Consider the following 25,469-nt stretch of genomic DNA (forward strand, 5'->3'; position numbering starts at 1 on the left):
CCAAGAATAAGAAAAACTCAATTGATCATGGAAACGTTTAGACATTTAGCATTCTACTTGCATGCAAGATTCTTAATTTTCCCTTTTGTTAGTTTCTTTCTTTCAAGGGAGGCAAAAGGGACACTATCACTACGTTAGACCACAAGATCCTGACTTTGTTTCTGAATCTCCAACAACCATTCTATGAGGCTGTCTTCCATCATTTCAAGACTTATCAAGGGGCACCAATATCCTCTGGCACACTCCTACACAAGATAAAACAGAAGCAGACCATCAAATTACCTCCTTGGCACCCTATCCTAGGTGTTAATCTTTTTTTTGAACAAGGGACAACTTTTCATTGATGAATTGAAAAGACTTTTTGTATGCTTGTATTTGGAGCTTTAGAATCTTTTCATTTCATCAATTGAAAGCTCTATGTTCTCTAGAAAAAATATAGAACCAGGTATAGCTGTTGGAAAAACTTCAAGGAGAGCTTCAAATTCTTCAATTTCAACTCAACCAATCATCAAAATACAATATTCCAAGCAGAGCAATTTGAATACCTAAAATCAGAACCCTTCTCCTTTGGTGTGGAAGAAATGCAGAAAAGTCAAGGAAAACCAGTCTCTAATGTTGATGGACCGATCCAGCGACAATGGTGCCAAGAAAGGATTATGGATCCACAACCCAAAGAAAAAGAAGCATACAATTCCATTGATTTCCAAGCTCCTAGAAATACTGAGCCATAGACTGCGAAAACAATAAAGTTGTTTCCCAAGTGCATGCCAGTTGAAATCATCCGAAGCATGAATGCTAGAAACTACCCTCTTTCAAAGAGAGTCTGGCTCACTAAAAAATATCCAGCCCCACTATGCAAGCAAAGCCAAAATTTTCTTAGATTAGCCACCAATGCCCAAACCCCCATCAAGTTGGAACTTTAATAAGTGTAACCTTTCCCAACAATTGAGTTTCTTAGAAATTTTATTTAAGATTGGCTGCCAAAATGAAGTACACCTTGGATGACCACCCAAAGGCGACACAAGATAAATAAAAGGCAGGGTCTCCAGTTTACAACTAAAGTTGGTTGGGATTGCCAGTAGCTCGGAAGCTTGGATGGAATCATCAATGTTAATACCACAAAGAAGATTTATGCCAAATAACTTTGAGCCTTGAGAATATTTCAAAAACCTTTGCTATCTTCATAAGAATATCACACATTGCATCATCATATTTCCAGAACAACAAAATATCTTTAGCAAATTGAAGAATAGGAACATGAACCTTTGCTAACTCAACCATAAAACCTTGAAAAAAAAGCAATTTGAGATGAACATGTACCTTTGTTGACCTAACCATAAAACCCTCACATGGCTTTCTCCTCACTTGCTATTTAATTTACCATGTTGCACATGAAGCTCTAAGTCACGTTTTCATCAATTGTCGTTTTGTTCAAAGATTTTGGAAGGAGCTATTCCTCTCCTTCGAATTGTCAATTGCTCTCCCCAATGAGCTTATGAGCCTCCTCTCGTCGTTTGTCACTCTCTCTCGAATCTACACATTTTCTCTCTATGTTCCTTTTCAAATTTCAAACCCACATACCCCCAATTCCCCAAAATCATGGCTCTCCCCCATCTCATCTTCTTCCTCTTCTTTACAACCACGACCTTTTCCATTTCTCAACCAATTGACCAAGCTCCACCTCCCACTGCCGCTTCTTGCAATGGCATTTTCTTATCTTACACTTTCGATCAAGGTACCAAGCTTCCCCCAAATCGCTTTGATCTCACTTGCCAGCCCTATCGATTGGAGTCTACTCTCACCGTTCTCAACAACAGCCTTACGACGCTTAAGTCTCAGAAGGTTTTTGTGGGGTTTCAATAGGATGAGTTCGTGGTCTCGGCCTCTGGTGTTGTCCTTGCCAATGGTAATTCCTTCCCTGGTAATGTTGGGAATGGGATTGTCTTTGCTGGTTTTTTGATGATTGACTTGAAGATGGCCATTAAAAATGTTGGGTATATCTTAGTTGCAGGGCCAAGTCAAGTTTCTTGGGACCCAATTTGGGGTTGCCCATCTGAGGAGTTCGATGCCTTCCAATATCTCCCTTGTCAATGTTGGATATCTCTACCTCAAGCCAACTCTACAAGGAAAGAGTGAGATGCCCATCTGTTGCATACCCGATACACGCATAGAAACAAATATCACAACTCAAGAGTTCTTGGGTCAAAAGGGTGATCTAACGATCATATATGATGTAACATGGACATATGATTCAAGCTACTGGGCACAAGTTACAATTTCTAACCATAATCCTCTTGGTCATCTTGACTATTGGAAATTGAGTTGGAATTGGATGAGAGATGAGTTTATCTATTCAATGAGCTTATGAGCTCCTCTCTTACTGTCATGGAGCACCTTTTATATTTTTTTTCTGAAAAGGGGACAACTTCTTTATTAATAATAAGATCTCAAAGTACAAGAGGTATATACATTAAGATCAATAAAGAAGCCTAAATATCGAGAAAGCTAGGGGATTGTGTAGATGCATATTTGATATTATTCCAGCTTTCTTATAGATTTCATGGAAGGCGAGAAACAACCACCTCTTGAATGGAAAGAGGAAGCTCTTTGACTATGCTTTTGAATCTACAATATTTGTTGCTATGTTCTGGTGCAAGTGTACGTATTTCTGTAGTTCTTATAACCTTACATTTGTTTTTGACCAATTGGAGAAGCCTCTTGTAACTCCTTTGGCTTGATCTTTTGCCCTTTTGTAAATTCCAGAATGGAATTTGTGGATGCAAGGCTCGAAGTCACCTGAAGAAGATAAACAAAAGAACAACACAAGAACAGGGCAACACCCAAGGAATTTGCAGTACTATATCAATAATAACCAAGTAGCACACAGCCAAATAAGAGGGATGCTCTCTGCACAGTGAACTATTGTTCAACTCAAAACGCATAAACAAAGATAACTAACCCTAGCAAATACCAACGTTCCCTTGCCACCTCAGTCCTCGTGACCTCAGCCAACTACCCGTTTATTGGGGGCTTATTCTCCTTTTTATCCCTTCTCATATATACTTGCTTAATGGGAGGTCTAACAGTGATAACCTGCTAGACAAAATACTACCTTCTTGGTAATTTCCACCTTCCATGAGGAGGCAAATAGGGAATCACTCAAGGGAGGAAAAACATGTTTTCGAGTGGTAGGTTATTTTAGCCAGATGATTATTATGGTCAAGTTGGGCTAATGCATCATTATCCATTTTTTTTTCACTTTCTTCTAGGAAGATGCTGAAAGCTAAGGATAAAAGTAGTCAAATAAGATATTAATTACTAAAAATTGTTAAAATCTTTTAATTTGTGGAAGAATAATAAAAAATAATGTGTGAAACATAATACTTATAGTTTAATTTATTTTTATTCTATTTGAATTTTGAAGAACGCTTTTTTAAATTTTTTTATTTTTATTTTTATATTTGCATGATAATGAATAGGTTCAATGAAATAACGGTAGTTACAACTTGTTGTGCTTTATTTCTCATTCAGGTAGATGATACGCTTGGCTTATTTAATGAACTTCAATTGCAACATCAGGCTGTAGCAACAAAGACTAGAACGCTTCATGATGCATGCGATAGACTGGTGTGAATTTGATCTCTATTTGTCTTATGATGTACTAGTGTTTAATTGCCTAAACTTTTTTGCCAATATATTTTAGTATCATGCTTCTAGGGCTTAGAACAAAATGTTGCTGAAATGGTTGGCTTTCATTTCAAATTTTTATTTGTTTCTTAATTTGATAAAGAAATGGAAAGAAGAATGACTTTGTGTAGTTTCGTCCTATCAAGTATTTCAGATGTAGTTTCGTCCTATTAGTTTTTCATTTTATCAATGAAAGCTTAGCTTCTTAAAAATTAGATGATTGTTTGCTATTGTTGATAAAAAGGAATACTAAAGAAGCAGGAGAGAGAGATTAGAATGCTCTTGGTAACTTTACTTTTCTTGTATGATGCTAAGTGGACAGCAACATTTTGTTTTTTACGTGTAAAACTATAACGTGGTTGGCTTTGTTAAAAAAGGAAAAACTAATGTGTTCGAACAATCAGAAACTTTGGGATCTGAAACTTATAATGAATTTTTCTTTGTTTGTCAAATCTTAATTATAGGTAATGGAGAAGCAGAGGCTAATTGAATTTGCCGAAGCACTTCGCACTAAGCTTAACTACTTCGATGAGTTGGAGAATGTAAGGTTTGACTTTTGACATAAAAATTTCCATATGAATGTGGCACTCTTATTCTAATAAACTGCTTCTGTCATTTTGTAAGATATCTTCTTTCAGGAGTTTGTATCTTTGAGCACTTAATGAAAAGTGTCATACATTTGTTAAAAAAAAAAAAGAGTAAGGCATCCTCCTTACTGTTTGAGCACTTAATGAATCACTTGTTAATTTCTAAGATAAATGTAAGGTATCTTGCTTTGCTATTTACTGCCACTATTTTTGGCCAGACTGTACATCTCATAACTCAGCTGGTAGTATCTCTGAATTTGGACAACCTTGTTGTCCTTGAGTCATCCTTGTCATTATGGATGAAGAAACGGTTACTTGACCCCTGAAGAAGTTTTGAGATCCGCTCCACACACCATTGAAGGTGAGTCTTAGCCAATGGGAGGACTTTATTAACATCCATATCCTCAGCGTAGAAGTTGTCAGAATCATACCAAGTGCAATAGGAAGAGCCACTCACCTTGCAGCTTTGTAATTCCATACTTATGGCCAATTGGAGTTCGCTGGAGAAGAAAGGAAAGGACGCCGAAAAAGAAGAATCACCACAATGTTGTCGAAAAGGGAAAAGGAGAGAGGAGAGAGAAAAGGGGTGAGAGAACTTACTTTTTTTTTTGTTAACGTTGGAATCTACGCATACCATAAACTTAATTTTATGGATACTGCGTACTGTGAAGTGTGAATTCAAGTTGATGATGGAAGGTGTGCAAATTGTACATTTTTGGGAAGAATGGAGGCAAGGTGGGATGACAAAGTGTTGAAGTGAATACAGATGTTTTAGAAGAAAGGTGTGTTCATTTGCAAATTCTTTCTTTGGCTTCAAAGAAGGGAAGTTCTATTTCAACAAGCCCCCATTCTTCCTGAGTTCCTTCTAGATCTATTATTACCCTCCATGTTACAAAGGTAACATGCATTAAGGAGGCGCCAAAGATCTCTCCTCCAAAATCTTCTAAAGGGGCGTTTAGGGAAAGGACTATATAACACTATAATAACAAACTTTTGTTATAGTAAATACTATTCAAAAGTCTCCATTAGCCTTTTGAATCAGAGTGACGAAGGGCTGAATCTTAGTGGTTCGTGGCAGCAAGACCACTCTGCCACTTACAATACTTTGTCGCGTTTATAAGTCGTCTGCAAAGGATTCTACCAATCGCTCGGTGAAAATTACGTTACAAGGCGGTCCCCCTGACTCATCCGTTAAAAGTTCCCAATTAGCTATAGTAAACACTATTTTAAAACCTTCCATTTGCTACAATATTTACTATTTTCTACGGTTTTTACTATTTTACATTCATCATATTTTATTTTTTATTCTTTACTACGATGTTTATTATTTCCTTCTCAAGCTAAATAAAATAGTGTACACCTCAAACACATACTATTATAATCTAAACTAAAATGATCTACACCCCAAACACAAATTATTATAACCCAATTGTAATAACCTAGGACTATAATTGGAGGAGATTGAAATCTCAGATTTTCAACTACTCCTTTCTTCGGAAAGGATAAGATTAATCAATGTTGCAGATAAAAGAATCTGGTTGCTGGAAGCTAATGGGGTCACCTCTGTCTTCTGGGACTTCTATAACACTGTAGAAACACAGTTCAATACAAAGATTGCTATTTTGCGGAGTGTCAATGGTCGAGAGTTCCAAAACCACATCCTCAATGAGTTTTTGTCTTCCAAAGGCATTGTTCACCAAAGTTCTTGTGCCTACACCCCCAACAAAACGGAGTAGCCGAGTGCAAAAACCGTTACCTTTTGGAAGTCGCTTGTTATTTTATGTTGTCTACTTCTCTTCCTTCCTATCTCTGGGGCAATTTTGTTCTCACTGTAGCCCATCTTATCAAACGAATGCCTTCTCGTGTCCTACATCTCCAGACCCCCTTAGAGTGTCTTAAAGAGTCAGATCCCTCTACTCGCCTCATCTCTGATGTTCCTCTTCAGGTATTCAGGTGCACAGCCTATGTTCATAACCATAGCCCTAACTCATCTAAGTTTACTCATCGGGCTCAGACATGTGTTTTTGTTGGTTACCCTCTACATCAACAGGGCTATAAATGCTTTTACGCATCTTCTTGTAAATACTTTGTCTCCATGGATGTTACCTTTCTTGAAGATCGTCACCAGTCCGACTCTCGTTACCATACCAAGCCCAGTCCTAACTACACAATCCTATTTACAAACCAAATTCCTTGGAAAACCTACTATAGGAGGGATCTTAGAAAGGAAATTGGGCCTCCTACTAATCAGCTAGCTTGAGTCCAAGATTTTGAACCTTTACGAGATCCAAGTATGACTAATTCTATTGACTCACATATTGATAGTAAAATGAGTAAAAGTGAAAGGTTTAAGACAACTAATTCTTGAAAATATAGGTGAATAGGATAATGTTGATATTGAGGTCATCCTGGCTTGACAGGGCAGTAATGATGAAAATGAGGTCAGTATAAGAGTTACTGAAAATGAAATTAGGGAGGATCATTCAGAAAATATCAGTAAATTTGATCCCTCTTTTAATCTGCCTATTGCATTAGGGAAGGGTACCAAATCTTGCAATAAGCACTCTATTGCTAACTATGCTTCTTAAGAGAACCTATCTCCTCAGTTCAGAGCCTTCACAGTCAACCTTGACTATACTGTGATACCAAAAAATATCCACATTGCTTTAGATTGTCCTGAGTAGAAGAATGTTGTCATGGAAGAGATGAGGGCCCTTGAGAAGAACAAGACTTGGGAGATAACGACCTTTAAAACAACATTGAAAATGTATATACATTTCAAGTAATCGTGGGTTGGAAAATGAGATTAAACTTAAAAAAAAGACGGGAATATTTTCCCATGGGGAACCTGATCCCCGCGGGGAGTCCTCGCCCCGTTCCTCGCAGGGAAATTGGTGGGGATGGAGAATAGGATAGGGGGTGGGGACGGGGATGGGGAGTGGCATCCCCGACCCTGCCTCGCCCCGTGGACATCTCTAGTAATGGGTTGATGTTTAGAAAGACATATAGATAGATCATTGAGGCATATACTGACTCAGACTGAGCAGGATATGTTGTTGACAGGAAGTCTATGTCCTGTAATTGTACCTTTGTTTGGGGTAATCTTGTAACTTGGAGGAGTAAAAAGCGAAGTGTTGTGGCCAGAAGCTGTGCTGAGGCCGTATACCGAGCCATGAGTTTGGGAATATGTGACGAAGTTTGGCTCCAGAAAGTCATGTCTGATCTTCATCAGGAATGTGAGACACCATTGAAGCTTTTTTGTGATAATAAAGCCGCCATTAGTATTGTTAACAACCCCATTCAACATGATAGAACTAAACATGTTGAGATAGATTGGGATTTCATCAAAGAAAGACTTGACAATGGAAGCATATGTATTCTGTACATCCCTTTGAGTCAACAGGTTGCTGATGTTCTTACCAAAGGGCTTCTCAGACCAAACTTCGACTTTTGTGCTAGCAAGTTGGACCTCATTGATGTTTACGTCCCAACTTGAGGGGGAGTGTTAGAATTAGGGCTTGGCCCTTAGGGTAGTTATGGAAAGATTATGGGAGTATTTTTCCTAATTCCTAAATTTTTTCCTTTTTTTTATTCCCTTGTGTATTCTATTTATTTTCCCTCATTGTACCTATTGTAAAATTCATTTTTAGAAAATAAATAACAATAAAATATCATGACTTTTCTCTCGGTACTTGGGTTTTCACATAAATCGGTGTGTGTTCTTTATCTCTATTTTCAATAGAAAGTTTGTTATTTTAGCATTTTTAGAGATGAAAGATAGCTTCAAACTGAGAGGTGATTATGGAAGATTCTTCATATGGTCTTTGTTTTGGTATGTGCAAGACTTTTCACGGGTTTTTTTTTGAAGTTTTGGGTTTGGTTAATCAGAAGCTTTATTTCCCCTGCAGTTTTTACTCCCCAAAGTTTCATCCTTTTTGAATATTCAAGTTCAACATTCTGCTGATGTCTTTTTGGTTGCTTATTGTATTAATTGTGGTCTCTTTGATCAGCAAAGTCTTTTTTAGCTTAGATGGATCAATCTTTTAGTTCTATCAATGCATTGGTTTAGCTTTGTTCTTATATTTTCTGATTAGCTTTGGTCTCTTTTCATTACTTGAAGTAATACTTTTTTTTTAATTAAAAAAAATCTTCCATCGTTTATAGTAGACAATGATGCATTGTGATTATCTTATTTCTTTTGCCAATTGTTCGCAGATCACTGCCATTTTTTATTCCCCGAACATGAGTGTTGGAAACGAGAACTTTCTTCCCATGCTGAAAAGGCTTGATGATTGCATATTGTAAGTGCTTAAGAGGTCTTTGTTACTCATGTTAATAGTGAGCTTGACATTCTAAAGTTTTCTTTTGTTTTCTTCAGATTTTCTGAAAGTAATCCCCAGTATGCTGAATCCAGCGTCTATTTGCTCAAATTTCGACAACTTCAGGTATTTTGATGAAGTCAATATTGTTTTTCAGGTATTTTGATGTAGTAAATATTGCTTTGAGATGTTTTTCGTTTCCCTTCTTCCTTTAATCCTCTACGGGCTAGAACTTGGAGATAAGAGTGAAGGATATAGACTTGTATTAAGTACTCAACTTTCAAGTTTGATGAAACTTCAAATGGGGAAGAAAATAGTGTAATATTATCATTTTTGTTTTATGAATCAAATTTCAAGGTCTTCTTATATAGAGAAAGACCAGCAACCAATTAGGAAAAAAAATATGGTAGACATAAATGAAGAATAACATAAAATAATATTACTAGAGAAAAAAAAGGAAATTCAACACTCCCCCTCAAACTGGTTTATAGATATCATCCATTTCAGCTTGCTAAGACATTTATCAAATTGTCTTTTCAAGAGGCCTTTAAGCAATTATCATATCCGCTCTTTGTTCTGTTGTTGGAAGATAAGATATGAGTCATGCCCCACCCCACCCCGCACACGTCCTTAACCTTGCTACGTGGTACGCGGCACGACTTAGCCCTGGCGCCTCTAATGCGAAATACCAGAACACTTGCTTAATTTGTTGAGTCTTGAATTAATAGTCTACAGGCATCCAGGTATGTCTACAATTTGTTCAATGAAACCAGAGACTGGAAAATGAAAGTGATGAAAATCTTCTTGTGCCAGTCAAAATATCACCAATGACCCATCCTAGTGACAACAACGATTTCGGAGAAAGGTTGGAGAGAACCAAGCAACGATCAGGGGTCAGTAGAAAATCGACGATGTTTGACGATGACGGTTGATGTGAACTTGATGGCTTTCAGCTATGGAAGGACAGAAACATGCGTTACTCTAATGGTGGGGTTGCGAACTCTCGGCCCAAAAAATATGACCCAACTTTGTTCGGAGGAAGGGTGCGTCGTTGATTTCGACGTCTAGGGTTTTGGCAATGATAGGGTTTGGCAATGGAGACTAAGAAATTTAGGGTTTCTTTGTCCTTTTTAGAAAGCTAAACTTCTCTGATACCAACTTAAAATTGGAAAAAATATAGTTTAGTATTATTCTTCTTTGTTTTATGAATCAAATACAGGTCTTCTTAGTCCTTGAGCTCTTAAAATAAAAAAAATACATATAGAGAAAACACCAACAAACCAATAAGGAAAAAAAATATTACAGACATAAATGTAGAATAACACAAAATAATATTACTAAAAAAGAAGGAAATTTAACAATAAGTAACAATAGCGAAGAATATTGTTAGTGGGATGCATGGAAGGACAATAGGAGGTAAAAAAAGGTGAACTTGTTTTGTTCATGCCCATTTTTCTCCCCTGGGTCAATTGAGCTTCTTAGCAAATAAATTATGCTTTCCTCTTGAGACAAAAAAAAAAAAAAAAAAAAAAAAATGAGAACTTGATTTTGAGTCTAAGCTTTATTGACAATCTTATATTCATTTACTTGTAAGCAAGTTACGTTTCCCCATCTTTTTCCATTCCTATGACAGACATGTACATCTTGTTAACTCTCTATATATTTTTTTTTATCATTATACAGTCTCGGGCACTTGGTATGATTCGGTTTCATGTTGTTTCTGTTCTCAAAAGTGCTTCTTCTCAGGTGAAGAATAATAACTCTTGTTCATTAATTATCTATAGTGCATATCTGATTAATACCTATATCAGCATGATTAGGCACAGTGATTGATCTCTTCATCTCTCTGTTTTTTTTTTTTAAATTTAAATTTAAACAAAATATCTTGTTAACTCGTTGTTAGATCTCTTAATTGTAGTAGTGTTTCCATTTACCAGGTTCAGGCAGCTATGCGTAGTAGTGGCAGCAATTCTGCTGTTTCTGAGGGTGTAGAAGCATCTTTTATCTATGTGCGATTTGAGGCAGCTGCAGATGAGGTAACGGTTCTGTTTGCATTTACAATGAAATATTATGTCACTATTATTCTAAAACAAGCTGTCAGTTTTCCGTATAAGGAGCAGAGTGGTGTCACGACCAAAGTCTAGAAATCCTTGGAAGCATTATAGCTGGATGACTTATAGTTCTTGTAGTATCCATGACTAAATATTGTAGTTGTGTAGCTGAAACCTGTGCTGGAAGAAATTGAGAGCAGATCAACAAGGAAAGAATATACTGAGATCCTTGCAGAATGCCATAGACTCTACTGCGAGCAACGGCTTTCCCTGGTGAGCTCACTTAGTTTTTCTCCTACATTATAGCCTTCGGATGGATGGTGATGTGGACCTTATTCTCTCATGTTGAATGTTTTTTAGATAAAAAACATAGTGCATCAACGGATATCTGAGTTTTCCAAGAAGGAGGCTCTCCCATCATTGACTAGATCTGGATGTGGATATCTGATGCAGGTAATATTTTCTTACATTAAATGGTATTACGTAGATAAAAGTTAGGATGCCTCTTGTTCAGTAACTTGATTATTTTTCTAATGATTTTTGAAAAGGAAAGAAGTGTTAGGTATCATCATATTTAGTTTTGGTTAAGTATCATACTGATTGAAGTCAAGTGCTAACATCAATGATTAATTCTTTTGTATTTGGAGAGAAGAATATGGGTTCTTTGCCGAATATTTGAGGAAGAAGCCTAAGGTCTTATTTTTCAACGTTAATGGTAAAATGGCTAGAAGAAGGTTTGGTTCAGCTGCTAAAGGGCCTGGTTAATGCCTTCTTTTGTAAGAAAGATGGACTCAACTATGGAGTAATTCGTCTTTCAAAGTTTTGCTTTGGAGATGGATGGTTTATGGAATGTGCGGTTTGGCCGGAGATGGGGCAAGAAAGCAAATATATGTTCCATTAGGAGCTAACAGTGAGCTGGTTGGCATTGAAAGTAGACAAGAAGGTGAAGTTTATAATATAAGTCCTCTGGAAACAGATCTCCGCCCTGTTTCAATGTGAGGAAGAGCCAAAATCTGCAAATTTGCCTTCTGCAACTCGCTCTTGTCCTAATCTTGCGAAATACTAGATCATTTAAAGTCAATAGTTGCTAATTGTGGACTTATTCTAATTTGATTCTTCAGCCGTTAAATGTATTCTTTCTAGATGTTGGACCAACTTCAGTCTTTCTTGGATTTCTCTTGATGTGGGTGGCAAGTAAAGCCTCTATGCTGACGTTGATGTTTTGAAAGACTTTTTTGAGCTTCCTCTAGATTTTGGATTAATATGGCAAGACAGCTACAAGGCTGCCGGTGGCATCTTCTTGAAATGCTCATAGCCTAGTTCACTAACTACTGCAAGAGATGAAATGCTCAAAACACTAAAAAGCTGACAACATCAAGAATCCAGGAAAACTATGGAAAGAGTTAAATATTAGAAAGTATAACCAAAGTAAATCTGTTACTCAAAGTAGGGAATATAAACGCCTGCCAATTTAGGTTATGCTCTTGAATTCAGTAGTCTTGGAAAGGTTTAGAGAGAGTGCACCATGAGGAGGCACTTAAGCGAGCAAATTCGAACCGGTCTTATGTTGCTGTGGTTCGTTCTAAGCCATTGATAGAATTTGGTAAGAGTTTGATATAATTTTATGGAAATTTGAGTCCCTTTTCTCTACTTACAAGACTAGACTGTGATTTCAAATCAGATTATAAGGATGCCTTCATCATCTGATTACATATCAGACTGTGATTAAGATTAGGGAAGTTGTGTTCAAGAAAAAAGGCATCATAATAGATAGAGACGATTTCGATGAATAGGACGATGGTCATGGGCAACTCGATTTGAAAAAGTTCAAATCTTTGGTTGCAACTGATTCCTAGGAAGACGGAAGGGTAGAATACGTGGAAATGCATGATTCTTTCGACTCAACCTACGTAATTCGATCCATTAATGTATTAATTCCTAACATAATTTCTATGAGATCTGAAATTTTGTGCATCCCATCTCGAGTTCAGTCTTCCCCAGTTACGATATGCTGCCTTCCTCGTTGTGGGTTTGTTTCAACCCATTTCACAAATTTGGTTTCTTTTTTATATAAAAAATAAAAATCAAGTCTCTTCATTGAGATAATGAAATGAGAATGTACAAATTTGGTAAGGACACAAATTATGGTTTATGGACAAATAAAGTTTCAGACAGGTTTATGGGTTGCTTTGATGCTCCAAAAATCTTGGTGGAAGACGTGTATATAATTCTCAACAACCAAAGAAATTTTTTGATGACGTTCTCACTCTACAGTTTCCAGATTTTTTATGGTCTCCTTTAATCTTTGTAGTTGCAGTGCAAGATTTCCATAGGCCAACAATTTTATTTAGGGTTTTTACAAATCATTATAAAAAGAAAAAATTGTGTTTATTTTCCTTTTGGAACTCAAGGACGAGATTTTCTGGGAGGGATAGAATAATTTAGTAGGATTAGGGTATTTTTTTCGAAAAGAAAACAAGTATCTTTTATTAATATAATAATGAGACAAAACTCAAAGTACATGGGAACTATACAATGAGCTAAAGAACTAAGGAACATTAGGTGCACCCGGACAAAAAACTATGTTGTCACCCCCAAGGCCCTTAACAAACCTTACAGAACTATCAAAATTTTCATTTGAGGCCAACTAGAAACCTATGTCGCATTGTCAGCTAATACAAAGGAATCCCAAGATACAAAATACTATCAACAAAAGCAGAACTAAAGAGAACAAAAAGGCCCATCGGCTCTAGGCCCACAGATAAGGTGAAACGTATAAGCTCTCCAAATCACGATGAACTCCGGGAATGCTGTAACCGTTGAACTCTTCTTAGAAGGATGCACCAAGATGTAGCATTTCTACGAGTGATTTCGTAAAGATCCACCCAACCAAGGGATTAGTCATGAAATATTCTTTGATTCCTTTCAACCCATAAATCCGCCAAAGTAAAAAACTTCTTTTGAATCTTGAATAAGTGCCAAGACCGAATTATGTGACTCCAAAAAAATCTTTCGAGGGTTGATCTCTTTTTGGATCTTTCAATCCTTTGGTATTCCATGAAACAAGTTTCATTAACTGTCGAACTTTTCACTAACACCGTACGAAATGAAAAGGGAAATCATGAAAAGGGAAATCAAACCAAGACATTATAACATTCAAATACTAGAGACTTCAAATGATTCTAAGATTCCATAGGACTGAACTTAATTATCCGAGGACGGCCGAACAACATCCAGATCTTCCTGACACTGGAATAGAGCATTCAGGTCTGCCACTATTTGTTTGGTTTGTCTATGACTCTCTTTGCCAACTGACTTTTCAAAAAACTCGACTTCCTCGCTCCTAAGTTGGGGTGCATTTGTAAGAATTGAGTATTTAGGTCTGCGCCCTCCTCTCTATTATTCTCATTGTACAATTAATCTTTTACTTTGAGTTTTACATTAATAAATAAGCTTGTTTCCTTTAAAAAAAAAGGAAACTAATCCTAATTAATAAAAGGAACTGAATCCTAATTCTAAATGGTAAAAGAAACTAATTCTAATCCTAATAAATCAAAGAAACTAATCCTAATCTTAATACTAATCCTAATCCTAATTTAATAAATCAAGGATTTGACCACATCACTTTCTTTAATCTATCTTGCGTGTTTGGTGCTGTCCTTCAAGGAAATATCTGCCAACTTTTAGTTGGGGTGCATTTTTAGTTGGGGTGCATTTCAAAAAAATTGCTCAATCACTACATACCGTAAAGTCTCTTTTGGTGGAATTATGGTTTGAGAGGAATCAAAAGGTATTCCATGATAAATCCTTTGTTTGGTTGAATCGTTTTAAAGTTGCCAGGAAGAATGCCTCATCATGGTGTTCCTTCTTCAAGGCTTTTGAAAGCTACAACGTTCAATAAATCTACTCAAATTGGAGAGTTTTTATCTTCATGGCTTAATTTTTGTTTCGAGTTAAATCCCTTTCTGCACTTTTGTCTTAGGCCTTTTGTATGCTCTTTGTTGAATCCTTTGCAAGGCTAGTGATCTTTTGTCTTTTTGTCCTATTTGTAATGGCTGAATTTATTAGCCTTGGCCGTTTTTTGATGTTATGTTTTGAAGGATATGATGGGGGCGTTAAGGGGGTGCCAACCTAGTTGAGTTGTCTGGGTGCACCCGCTAATCCTAGTTATGCTTTATGCCTTACACTCTTTGTATAACCCTCATGTACTTAGAACATTAGTCTTTTTCATTTTACATTTATATGAGTAGAGAGACTTGTTTCCTTTTAGAAAAAAACAGGAAAATAATCCAAGAAAAGAATATTCTGGATAAAAAGGCTCTTAATTTCATGCACGGATCTTGCTGGAGGCTGGTAAAAACAAGCCCTTCAAACCAAAAGCTTAGGAGCTATCGTTACTGTTTGACTTTTCTGCCTTAAATTTCTTTCATCTATTCGGTTAAGTGATTGCAATTCTGCTTTCAAAGAGATTCTGATGTCCCTTTCCTAGACAAATCTTAATTCTCTGATTTTTTCAGACCATTAATAGCCATCATCTTCTTCATGACCCGTGTTTTGCAGCCATCACTGAAAGATTCTTGTCCACACTTCTTCAGGCCTTTCAAGCATCTTTTGTGCTGCTGCTGTTTTTTCTTTGTTGCTTATTTTATTGGCTTTACAGCCCATGCTGCTTGTATTCTTTATTGTGTTTGTCCTATGGTCTCTGTGGTCTCTTTTTGTTTAGCTCGTATAAACCTTTTGGACTTTGCCCTTTATTATTATCAATAAAGAGGCTGGTTGCCTTGAGAAAAAAACAATTACCGACTGAATCCCATTTGACTAAACCAAGAAAATGGATCCTAATCCTCGACAAATAGGAAGAGGATTAATTTCATTGATTAATTAGGATTATGATTAATTTGTTTTTCAGTTCTCTAAATAGAGAGATTGTCTTCTTTTATTTATAGCTTTTGATTCATAATAAATACCTTGATTTTGTCTTAATCATTTTGTCTGAAGTTATGTTTTCAAGATGCAAATTGACGATCGATGATTAAAATACTGATTTCAAGTGTCTCCTTATTAGGTGTGTCAGCTTGAGCACCAGCTCTTTCATCATTTCTTTCCGTCTTCCTCAGACAATGTTGCAAGTTTGGCATCTTTAATAGATCCATTGTAAGTAAACTGTCTAGTATTCTTTTTATTGTTGAGGGCTGTTTGGGGCCAAAGTTGTTTATAACCGTTTGTAGTTATTATACTTTGTGGTTGTTATAATAGTATGAGAAGTTCAATAGTCTTTATTTGTGATGCAAACTATTTCAGCGTTAGGTCAAATAGTATGTGTTGGGATGCAAACTATTTTAGTTTTAGTTTAGGAAGTTTATTTATGGGGTCCAAGTTATTTTAGTCAGCGGCCTAGAAGATCATTTCTTTGAAATTTGGGGAGTTAGTCAGCGGCCTAGAAGATCGTTTGTTTGAAGTTTGAAATTTCTATAAGAAATAAAAAGTTGAGTGTGGAGGGTTGAAACTTCCAAATTCAGAACCAAAAGGTGGAAGGGTTCTGAGATGCATTGCATGGCATCTTATGGAAGGGAGATCATTTATTCATACCCCCATCGGTGAAGATAAATAGCGGTGGAAAAGCTTTGGAAAAATGTTGGAAGACTTCAAGGACATCCATGAATACAAAATCTGGTTCTCCTCCTAAACCAAGTTCAATACCATTATGAAGCAGGCAAACAAAAGTATGAAAGGAAGCTATGCGGAGATAGCTGAATCAAAAGAGACATCCAAGATCTCTTTCTCCGATACTGCATAACAGAGTTCAAGCAAATATTGGGTGACTAAGAATTCGGTAGTCCTCAAAGCAGATTTTGATAGTCTTTGGGTTGTTTCAAAACTTTTCGAATTTGATAGTTGGGTAAAAATTAATGAAGCATTATAACTCTTTTCCGATTCAAAAGTTATCATAAACCCTTTATTTGCAGATAATGCTTTGATTGAATTGGAATGTGGTCCTTTAAAGGAGTTCATTGAAGATCCAAGCAAATGACAATATTTTGGTGCCTTTCATTTAATATTTGAAAAGTGGAAGGATCTCATCCACGGAAGACCGCTATATTCGAAAGGCTATGGAGATTATAGTAAAAGATCTACCTCTTGATTGTTGGTTTAATAGAACTTTTGAAGTGATTGGAGGTTTAGAAAATATTGCAGCAAACTATCAACTTCATTAATGTCTCAGAAGCCAATTGAAGTGAAGGAGAATATGTGTGGTTTCATTCCAGCAACCATTGAGATTTCTGATGAAAGAAGAGGAAACATTTTTTTTAATTTTGGGGATATTTCTGTTTCCATTCTACCCAGCAAAGTACTAGGTAAATTATTTACTCATGATTTCTCAAATCCATTAGATATTGTCAGATTAAACCTAGTTATGAAGGATGAAGGTTTTGAGGAAGTTTCATTTAGCTCCAAGTTTTTCGTCAGAGGCCAACATCAACTCACTGGAAATGCAAAGCAATGTCTGATTCTGGGAAGTCTTCTCTTCAACCTCCGGCTGTTGGTAGTTCCGTTAGTAAACATATGGCAAAGAGTAAACATATGGCAAAAGACAAACGGAAGTCTGAGAATTCCAAAAATCGTTCAAAATCAGAACCACCAATCAGGAGAGGCTTAGTTTTCCCGCCAAAGGAGAAAATTCTTTTAATTTTATTCCATTTGAAAAGTCACTTGAAGGAGTCTAGCAGTCACGTATTTGCAGCATAAACATAACAATAATGTTGTTTCTATGATCAAGAGTGCCGACAAGACATTAATCACCACGAAGGCCAATAATAAAATTCAGATGGTAGTTGCATTTTTAAACTGCCAGAAAACGAAGAGATGCTATTAAAGAAGAGAGAAAAAGGTGTAGAAAACAGCTGTGATATTAATTTAGTGGGTCCCAGGCATCTTCCAACGGCTCCTATTTTTGAACATATAGCAAGTGAAAAGACAAAAAGGAGAACAAAGGTCACCCAACTCTAGAAATAATAAAAAAGAACAACTGTATCTTTCCTATTGATAACAGCGTCACCGGGATTTAGAATTTCTTTCTTGTATAAAAAATAGAGTGTAGTTAGAGAAAGAGGATAGGAGAAAGGTAAGTTCTCTCTCTTCTCTCTCCTCTCTCCTCTCTCCTCTCTCCACTCACCCATCCTCTCCTCTCTCCTCTCTCCACTCACCCATCCTCTCCTCTCTCCTCTCTCCACTCACCCATCCTCTCCTCCCTTCACTCGGGCACGACTTCTCTGCTCTCATTATCTCCTAAGCGGTCACGGTTTCCCTCACATTCGGCAACACCATCTCCGGGAGTCCCAGTTTTTTTTTCCGATAATGGAAGTTAAAAGTTGTAAAATTATTGATTCTTTCTACTGCAGAGGGGAGATTCCATATTGAAGATGTAGATTTTCAAATAATCATCAGTGTATCCAAGACCCAATTGGAATGGTTTATTGATTCATTTGCAGCTCTAATCAAAGAACCTGACTGGAAGTTTTTCAACAAAGAACAATGAAACTGGAACAACAAGTCTTTCCAAATTCCGAACACCTTCTGGATGGTTCCTGAGGTGTGTTGCTCGAAATACGTCTGGAATTAAATCCTTCATCCACATATATTTAGGAATTTCGCAGCAAGGCTGGGTATCTTTCCATAATATGATCAAATCTTTTTTGATGACTCACAACTACACTTCTTGGCACTCCACTCTCCAATCTGGCCCTTAAAAAATGCAGGCATCTCATCTCACTAAGCCAGCCTCAAGTTATGTAGACAAAGTAAAGCTTCAGATGAATTCACACTCTGCTTTCCCTCTAGGAAAACATAGCATGGCCCTAACCCCAAAAATCCAATCCACTCTTTGAAGAAAAACCACACTGTGAAGCAGTCAGTGGAAAAATTCTGGGTGCGCAAAAGTGATGATATTTTAGAGGAAGATTTCAAAAACCTATGGATTCTTAACAGACTTTCCATTTTTGATGATTGGAAGGACATTGTGTTATACCTAGAAGATCTATTCCAAGCCAAAATCATTGTTAATCCTTTATTTTCAGATAAAGCCATCATTAAAGTTACCCAAGGAAAAATTGAAGACATGATTTATGCACAGGGTAAATGGTTCAAATATGGAAAATTTCATCTGTTATTTGAAAAATGGAATGAAGCCAAACACAGCAGACCGACTTTCATTGAAGGATTCAGAGGATGGTTGTCAATTAGAAATCTTCCACTCAACTTATGGAGAAGAAATATTTTTGAAGCAGTTGGGGCCTATTTTGGTGGATTGAAAGTATAGCGTTAGGAACATTCAATTTGATCAAGTGTTCTGAAGCAAGAATTAAAGTTCGGAAAAACCTTGCTGGTTTCTTACAAGCAACTATAGAACTAAAGAGGGAGACCCAAGGAAATTTTTCTTAATTTTGGGGATTTTGAACCCTTAGAAGTTCTTGAATTTGTTCAACAGGACTTTTTGAAAATAAACCAATTGATTTTTAATTGAACCATAATGATTTTTCCAACCCAATTGATTTATGTAGGCTGAATGCAGTGATCGTGGATGAAGAGCTCCAAGGAGATAGCCTCCCAGAAAAATGGAATTTCCTCAATCAAAATGCTCCATCTATATGAATGAACCCCTTCGAGGCACTTAGAAAGATGGGGATCAAGAAGTCTGTTTTGTTTGGCCGGAAAATAAACCAGCCAGTGAGTTTCTGTCGGAAGAATCCTGTTTCAGGTGTTTAAATTCAAAAAAGAATACAGCTGGCTTTTTTAAGTGTTTAGAAGATGGAAGGCTCCAATGGTAGGGAGAGAAAAGCAGTCCTTGAAGTGAGAAATGACTGACAGCCGGCCATTAAATGCCTAAAAAAATGGCTCACTTAACCCCCTCCATTCAGATTCTCTCCAATTTAATGTACCAGCAACCCTTTCAAAAGATGACAGCTGTCGGGTAGGCTCCACAAAAATTAATACCCAGATATCCAGTGACTTTTGGTATTCTGATGAATATGAGGAAGTTACAGAATCCCTTCCCCCTTCAAGAAATTTCATTTCTCCGATAGTCAAAGAGCCCTCCAATGAATCATTAAATAAGGGGAAAAAAGGGAAAAGGACCCACTTCAATAAATCATTGAGTAATATTGATTTTTTTTCCAAGCAATCTGGATGACATTTCAGCAGACTTATTGCAAAAAAATCTACAGAACGATTCAGAACCTACTTCTTCACCTTCTGTTAGTGCAGGGGTATTTTCTCTTCAGATTTCGGTATTTCCAACCGTTTTAAGTGTGCCAAAGTTAGTTAGTCATCTCATGCTCCAAAAATACTTAAACATTATATTCTCGTAAACAAACATCCTTCAACAATGTGTGGACTGCCCTTCTAAAGTCTGAATTAAATGGGGTTTGCGATCTCAATATTCCCCCCTTGGACTCTTTCGGAACAACACCATCAAGCACTCAGTTTCTGCCAATAACCCGGATCTTCTGGAAATTTAGCTCTAAAATGGTCCCTGAACGTTTCAGCAGGTCAGTAAATGACACTTCTCCTTCTAAAGCCTCTTATAAGCAAGGGTCCCCCTGCAAAGTTGATTCTACTCCTAAAGACCAGCTTGAAATCTTCTCTCATATCAGTGTCAATAGTGAAGATTCAGCTGTTTCTAATAGAGTTGATACTAAATTAGAGTCAGAAATTGAAGGAATGAACCTAAATGCTTTGTTTAATGAGGAGGGTTTCTCTCAAAATAAATTTCCACTGGATTTGCCTAAAGATTTGTTGTCAATAGTCATTGAGTGTGGAATTGTTCTGGCCTAATTTAGAAATGCAGCCATCCTTTTGTTTCTTTCAGCCATAATGAAGATTGTCTCGTGGAAAACTAGGGGTTTGAATGACTCCTCCAAACGTGCAGCACTAAAAAATTCATCAAAAATTGCAGGCCGGATGTGGTCATGATTCAAGAGTCCAAGAAAGATAATTTGAATGCGGTTTTCGTAAAATCACTGTGGAGCTCTTTCACGCGAAGGACATATTTTCTCGGACCACTTTCCTTTAATGTTGGAGGCTGAAGCTTTCCTTTGGGGCCTCTCTCCTTTTCTGTTTTGTAACAGCTGGTTGCTGTCCATTGAATGTTATCAGGTTATTGTTGAAACAGTTAATAAATCAAACTTCTATGGCTGGGCCGGCTTCGTTTTACATGAGCAGTTGAGATCAGTTAAAATGACAGTAAAAGCATGGAATATTGAGGCACAAGCCAAGGTAAAAAAAAGAGAAAGAACCTTGTTGTTGGAACTAGAAAAATATGATTATGTGGCTGAATTGATTGGGCTAAATGAAGAGGAATTGGGTTCTCGATCAGCTCTACAAGCTGAATTGCTCAATATTTACCAAAGTGAAGAACGCAACTACATCCAGAAAAGTAAACTTAACTGGTTGTCTTTGGGTGATGAGAATACGGGTTTCTTCCACCGCTTTTTAAATGCAAAGAAAAGAAGGAATCTCATAACATAGTTAAAAGATGAAAATGGGGTTGTAGCATCTTCATTCCGCTGCATTGAAAGGCTTGTGCTAGATTTCTTTGAGACACTTTATACAAGAATTCAAGGGGATAGATTCATTCCTATTAATAGTGATTGGCCTTTTGTCTCCTCAATTCAAAATGTGGCTCTTGTTGCTCAATTTTCAGTGAAGGAAATTTTCAAAGCTGTAAAGGCACTCGGCAACAACAAAGCTCCATGCTTGGATGGATTCACAGTGGAGTTCCTACTTAGACACTGGTTTGTTTTCAAGGATATTTTCAAATCCTTAATGGACGATTTCCACATAAATGGAAGATTAAATGCTTGCATTCAAGAAAACTTCATTTGTTTAGTCCAGAAAAAAGTGAACGCAACTCTTGTCAAAGATTTTCGCCCAATCAGCCTTACTACCTTAACATACAAGGTAGTTGCAAAGGTTCTCTCCAAACGTCTGAAATAATTTATGGATGCAATTATAAGTCCTTCCCAAAGTGCTTTTATTGAAGGTAGGTAGATTCTTGGCCCTGTATTAATTGCGAACGAGGCAGTGGAAGATTATAGGGCAAAGCGGAAAAAAGGATGGATTTTAAAACTTGATCTTGAAAAAGCCTTTGATAGGGTGGATTGGATCTTTTTAGAAAAGATACTCTCTTAAAAAATTCAGCTCCACATGGATTTCATGGATAATGGGCTGCATAAGAAGTACAAAATTTTCAGTATTCATTAATGGTAAGCCAAGAGGCTGAATCAAAGCATCTCGAGGTATCCGCCAAGGGGACCTCCTCTCCCCTTTCTTATTTCACTTAGTAAGTGAGGTTCGAGGAGAAACCATAAGCAAGCTTCATAGCAGTGGCCAGTTTGAAGGTTTCCTTGTTGGCAAAGACATGTTCTACCTCCCTTTGCTTCAATTTGCTGATGACACTCTTCTATTTTTTGTAAGTATGACGTGAAGATGCTTTTTAAGCTTAAGGAAGCCATCATGTTATTCGGATGGTGTTCGGGGCAGAAAGTAAACTGGGAAAGTTCTGCCCTTAGCGGTGTTAATGTGGGAGAGGATGATTTGATTCAAACAACAAATCTACTAGGGTGCAAAGCAGAAAAGTTGCCGATCTTATATTTAGGTCTCCCTTTGGAAGGCTATCCTCGACAAAAGTTGTTTTGGCAACTTGTCATTGATCGAATTCATAAGAAACTAGATAGGTGGAAAAGATATAACATCTCTAGAGGTGGAAGACATACTTTGTGCAACTCAGTTTTGGCTAGTCTTCCCACATATTACCTATTCTTATTTTCCATACCTGAAAGTGTGGCTGCCTCTTTAGAGAGAATCATGCGACACTTCTTTTGGAAAGATCACATCGGTAGTAAAATTAACCACCTTGTTAATTGCAACAAGGTTTCATCTCTTCTAAAAGATGGGGGTCTCGGCCTAGGAGGACTTAAAATTCATAACACTCCTTTGCTTGCTAAATGGGGTTGGAGATTCTCGAAAGAAGAGTGGGCTCTTTGGAGGCAAGTAATTAGAAGCATTCACGGTAAGGAGGCTTTTGATTGGTTCACTAAAGGGAAGTTCGATAATAGCCTAAGAAGACCTAGGGTCAACATTGCTAGAGTTTGGAGGTCAGTTGACTCTTTAGCCTCATGTAATCTTGGTAATGGTCTTAGAATTTGTTTTTGGACAAATCCTTGGGTTGGTAACACCCTTATCAAGGAGCCGTTTTCTAGGCTCTTTAGAATTGCTCTCTTGCCCACGGGTTCAGTAGCAGCACATTGGGACCATGTTACTTCATCTTGGTCATTGGCCTTTAGAAGAAGTTTGAAAGATGAAGAAATTGCAGAATTTGAATCACTTCTATCCCTCCTCTCAATTGAAAAATGGTCAACTCTGATGACTTTAGATCATGATCCATCGAGTCCCATGGATGGTTTTCCGTTAAGTTTCTTTCGGCTCACCTAAAAACTGCCTCTCCGATGGATAAGCTACTTTTTTCAGCAATTTGGAAATCAGGCAGCCTCAGAGAATTAATATTTGGATTATGGTCTTTGGGTCCCTCAACAGTTCAGAAATTTTGCAAAAGAAATCCCCCAATAAATGTCTCTCTCCTTCGATCTGTCTTCTTTACTTGAAGGCTAGCGAAAACCTTCATCACATTTTCTTGTGCTGTCCCGTCTCTTCCTTTGGCTGGGAAAGGATTTTCTCCTTGTTCAATTTAGTTTCGAACTTTGATAGTTCACTAAGCGCTAGTGTGGTTCAGCTGTTGTCGGGTCTGAATTTACCCAAAGCACCTCGTATCATATGGAAAAATTTGTCTAAAGCTTTACTCACAGAATTATGGTTTGAGCAAAATCAACGTATCTTCCATGATAAAGCAAGGCAAAGGGTAGAAATTATGCATACAGTAGATCTTAATACGCAGCTTGGTGTTCCTTGAAAAAAGAGTTTGCTACTTATTCCATTCAAGATATTTGCCTCAACTGGAATGTTTTTCTCAACCAAGACTAAGCATTGCTGCACCAGATCCACAGAATTACAGATTTCTCAGTTTGAAGCCTTGAAGTATTGAAGGACCGGCCTTTCTTAAGTTTTTAATTTTGAGATGTTTTCTTTTGGTCATGTTTTTCCTATTTTTCTGGACCCTTGTAATAGGTTGGACGTTTATTATTATTGTTCCTCCGTTGGTTTTTTGCCTTGTTTTCTCGGGAAATGGTGTTTGACGCTAAGGGAGTGTTAACCTAGTTGAGATGTCTAGGTGCACCTTCTGATCCCTCTAGGATTACCTCGATTACATTTTGTACTTTGAGTTCTTATTATTGATAAAGAAGTTTATCTCCGTTTCAAAAAATAAAAAACATCGTCACCAGGTCAGAATCTCTATATCCAATCTCTAATGGTCTCTCTCCTCTCAGTTCATCAAAAGTTGACACCCGTGCTTCTTCTCTAATTATTGTATCAAGCAAGCCAGTCATCAAAGAAAAAAGATATTCTACTCCCTTATCAGCTCGTTTTAATAAAGCTAAAAAGAACTCATGCCCCCCAAAGTTCTTCTTGAAGCATTTTACAAGGAAAAAGGCTTCCTTCAACAATGTTTGGACTACTCTTTTCAATTCTGAGTCTTTTGGAGTTTGTTCATTCAAGGCTCAAAAGAAGCATTCCCAAGGTCATCAATTTCATCAATCTTTCAAGTCTTCGTTCATTAATGTAAATCCATATCTTTTGGAAGTTTCCAGCTCTCTAATCCAAGCTTTTGGTTGCAATACCAGGTGAGGTACATTGAACTCTCATCAAGAGTGCGAGTGAAATCCAAGCAAGGTGCATTATAGGATTGGTAATCCAGAGGAAGCTGGCTATCTTGATGCTCCAGAAGCTCTTGACTTTGATGTTGAATCAGTCCCAGGTGTAAGTAGAGGAATTAGAAGAGATTAATGCAGGTAAAGAGGTTGAAAATTCTGAGATTTTGTAGAACATAATCAGTGATGTCCGTGAGTTGTTTGTGGAGAAAGGTTTAGAAGAAGAACAACCTTCTCTCCAAAAATTCAGACAAGAAATCCCAAAGCTCTTGCATGACATCATCAAAGCTTGTGGTATATCTTTCATTTGAGTTCTTTAAACTTTTTCTTCAGCATTGTAAGTAGTCTTGGATGTGATAGTGCATTGAAAGTCCTAGAATTAAAGGGAGCTAGGAGTTAAAAAGATGGTAGTTAGGGAGCAGAAAAGGAAGATTACCCCGTTTTGGTTTTGCAACAAGTATCAAAAGTAAAGTTTTGGTCCGAATTCTTCAATTCCTTGTGGACGTCTTTTGTTCTTTTGATGCTTATAAACCATTTGTAAAACGATTTCTGGAGACTGTATGGTGATAAAGAAAGTGTATTTGATTGGAACTTATTTCTTTATTAGAGTTCATTTTGGAGCCTTGATCTTTTGGAGATAATTAAGCAAAGCAAGCCGATTTCTTGCAGTGGGTATGACTTACGAAAGAAGATGTTTAGCTGTTTAACAGAAAGTAGTTTGCTGGAAATTTTGTTTCAAGAAATCTTGAAGGTTAAAAGAAGTGAGTGAATTTCAGATTCCTTTGAGTCTTTAGTCACACCGGAGAGAAAGGGTTATAATTGATCAAACATAGATTAAAGATGCATCTAATTGTTAATCTATGTGTGGAAAATGGTTTTTGGACACTGTTTGTCTCCTTCAATCTGCACTTATGCTCTGTCGCTAGTGACTCCTTACAGCATCTGGTTTTGATTGCTTTTTCTTAACCGGTTTGCATTGTTGTCAGAATTGTGCTTGGAAAGATT

General features: G+C 37.1%; 1 protein-coding gene across 1 annotated transcript in view; it reads left to right on the forward strand.

The window, feature by feature from the left end:
* The window catches only part of LOC103499355 (conserved oligomeric Golgi complex subunit 3), a 51,189-nt gene that overhangs the window by 1,279 nt on the left and 24,441 nt on the right, over positions 1-25,469 (forward strand). The window contains exons 6-14 of the mRNA XM_008462338.3: positions 3,532-3,627; positions 4,152-4,229; positions 8,490-8,575; positions 8,653-8,719; positions 10,277-10,339; positions 10,531-10,629; positions 10,813-10,917; positions 11,005-11,097; positions 15,710-15,798. Of these exons, the coding sequence (XP_008460560.1) occupies positions 3,532-3,627; positions 4,152-4,229; positions 8,490-8,575; positions 8,653-8,719; positions 10,277-10,339; positions 10,531-10,629; positions 10,813-10,917; positions 11,005-11,097; positions 15,710-15,798 (776 nt within the window). The remainder of the gene's footprint in view (positions 1-3,531; positions 3,628-4,151; positions 4,230-8,489; positions 8,576-8,652; positions 8,720-10,276; positions 10,340-10,530; positions 10,630-10,812; positions 10,918-11,004; positions 11,098-15,709; positions 15,799-25,469) is intronic.

The sequence above is a fragment of the Cucumis melo genome, chromosome 10, assembly GCF_025177605.1.
Source record: "Cucumis melo cultivar AY chromosome 10, USDA_Cmelo_AY_1.0, whole genome shotgun sequence".
NCBI lineage: Eukaryota > Viridiplantae > Streptophyta > Magnoliopsida > Cucurbitales > Cucurbitaceae > Cucumis > Cucumis melo.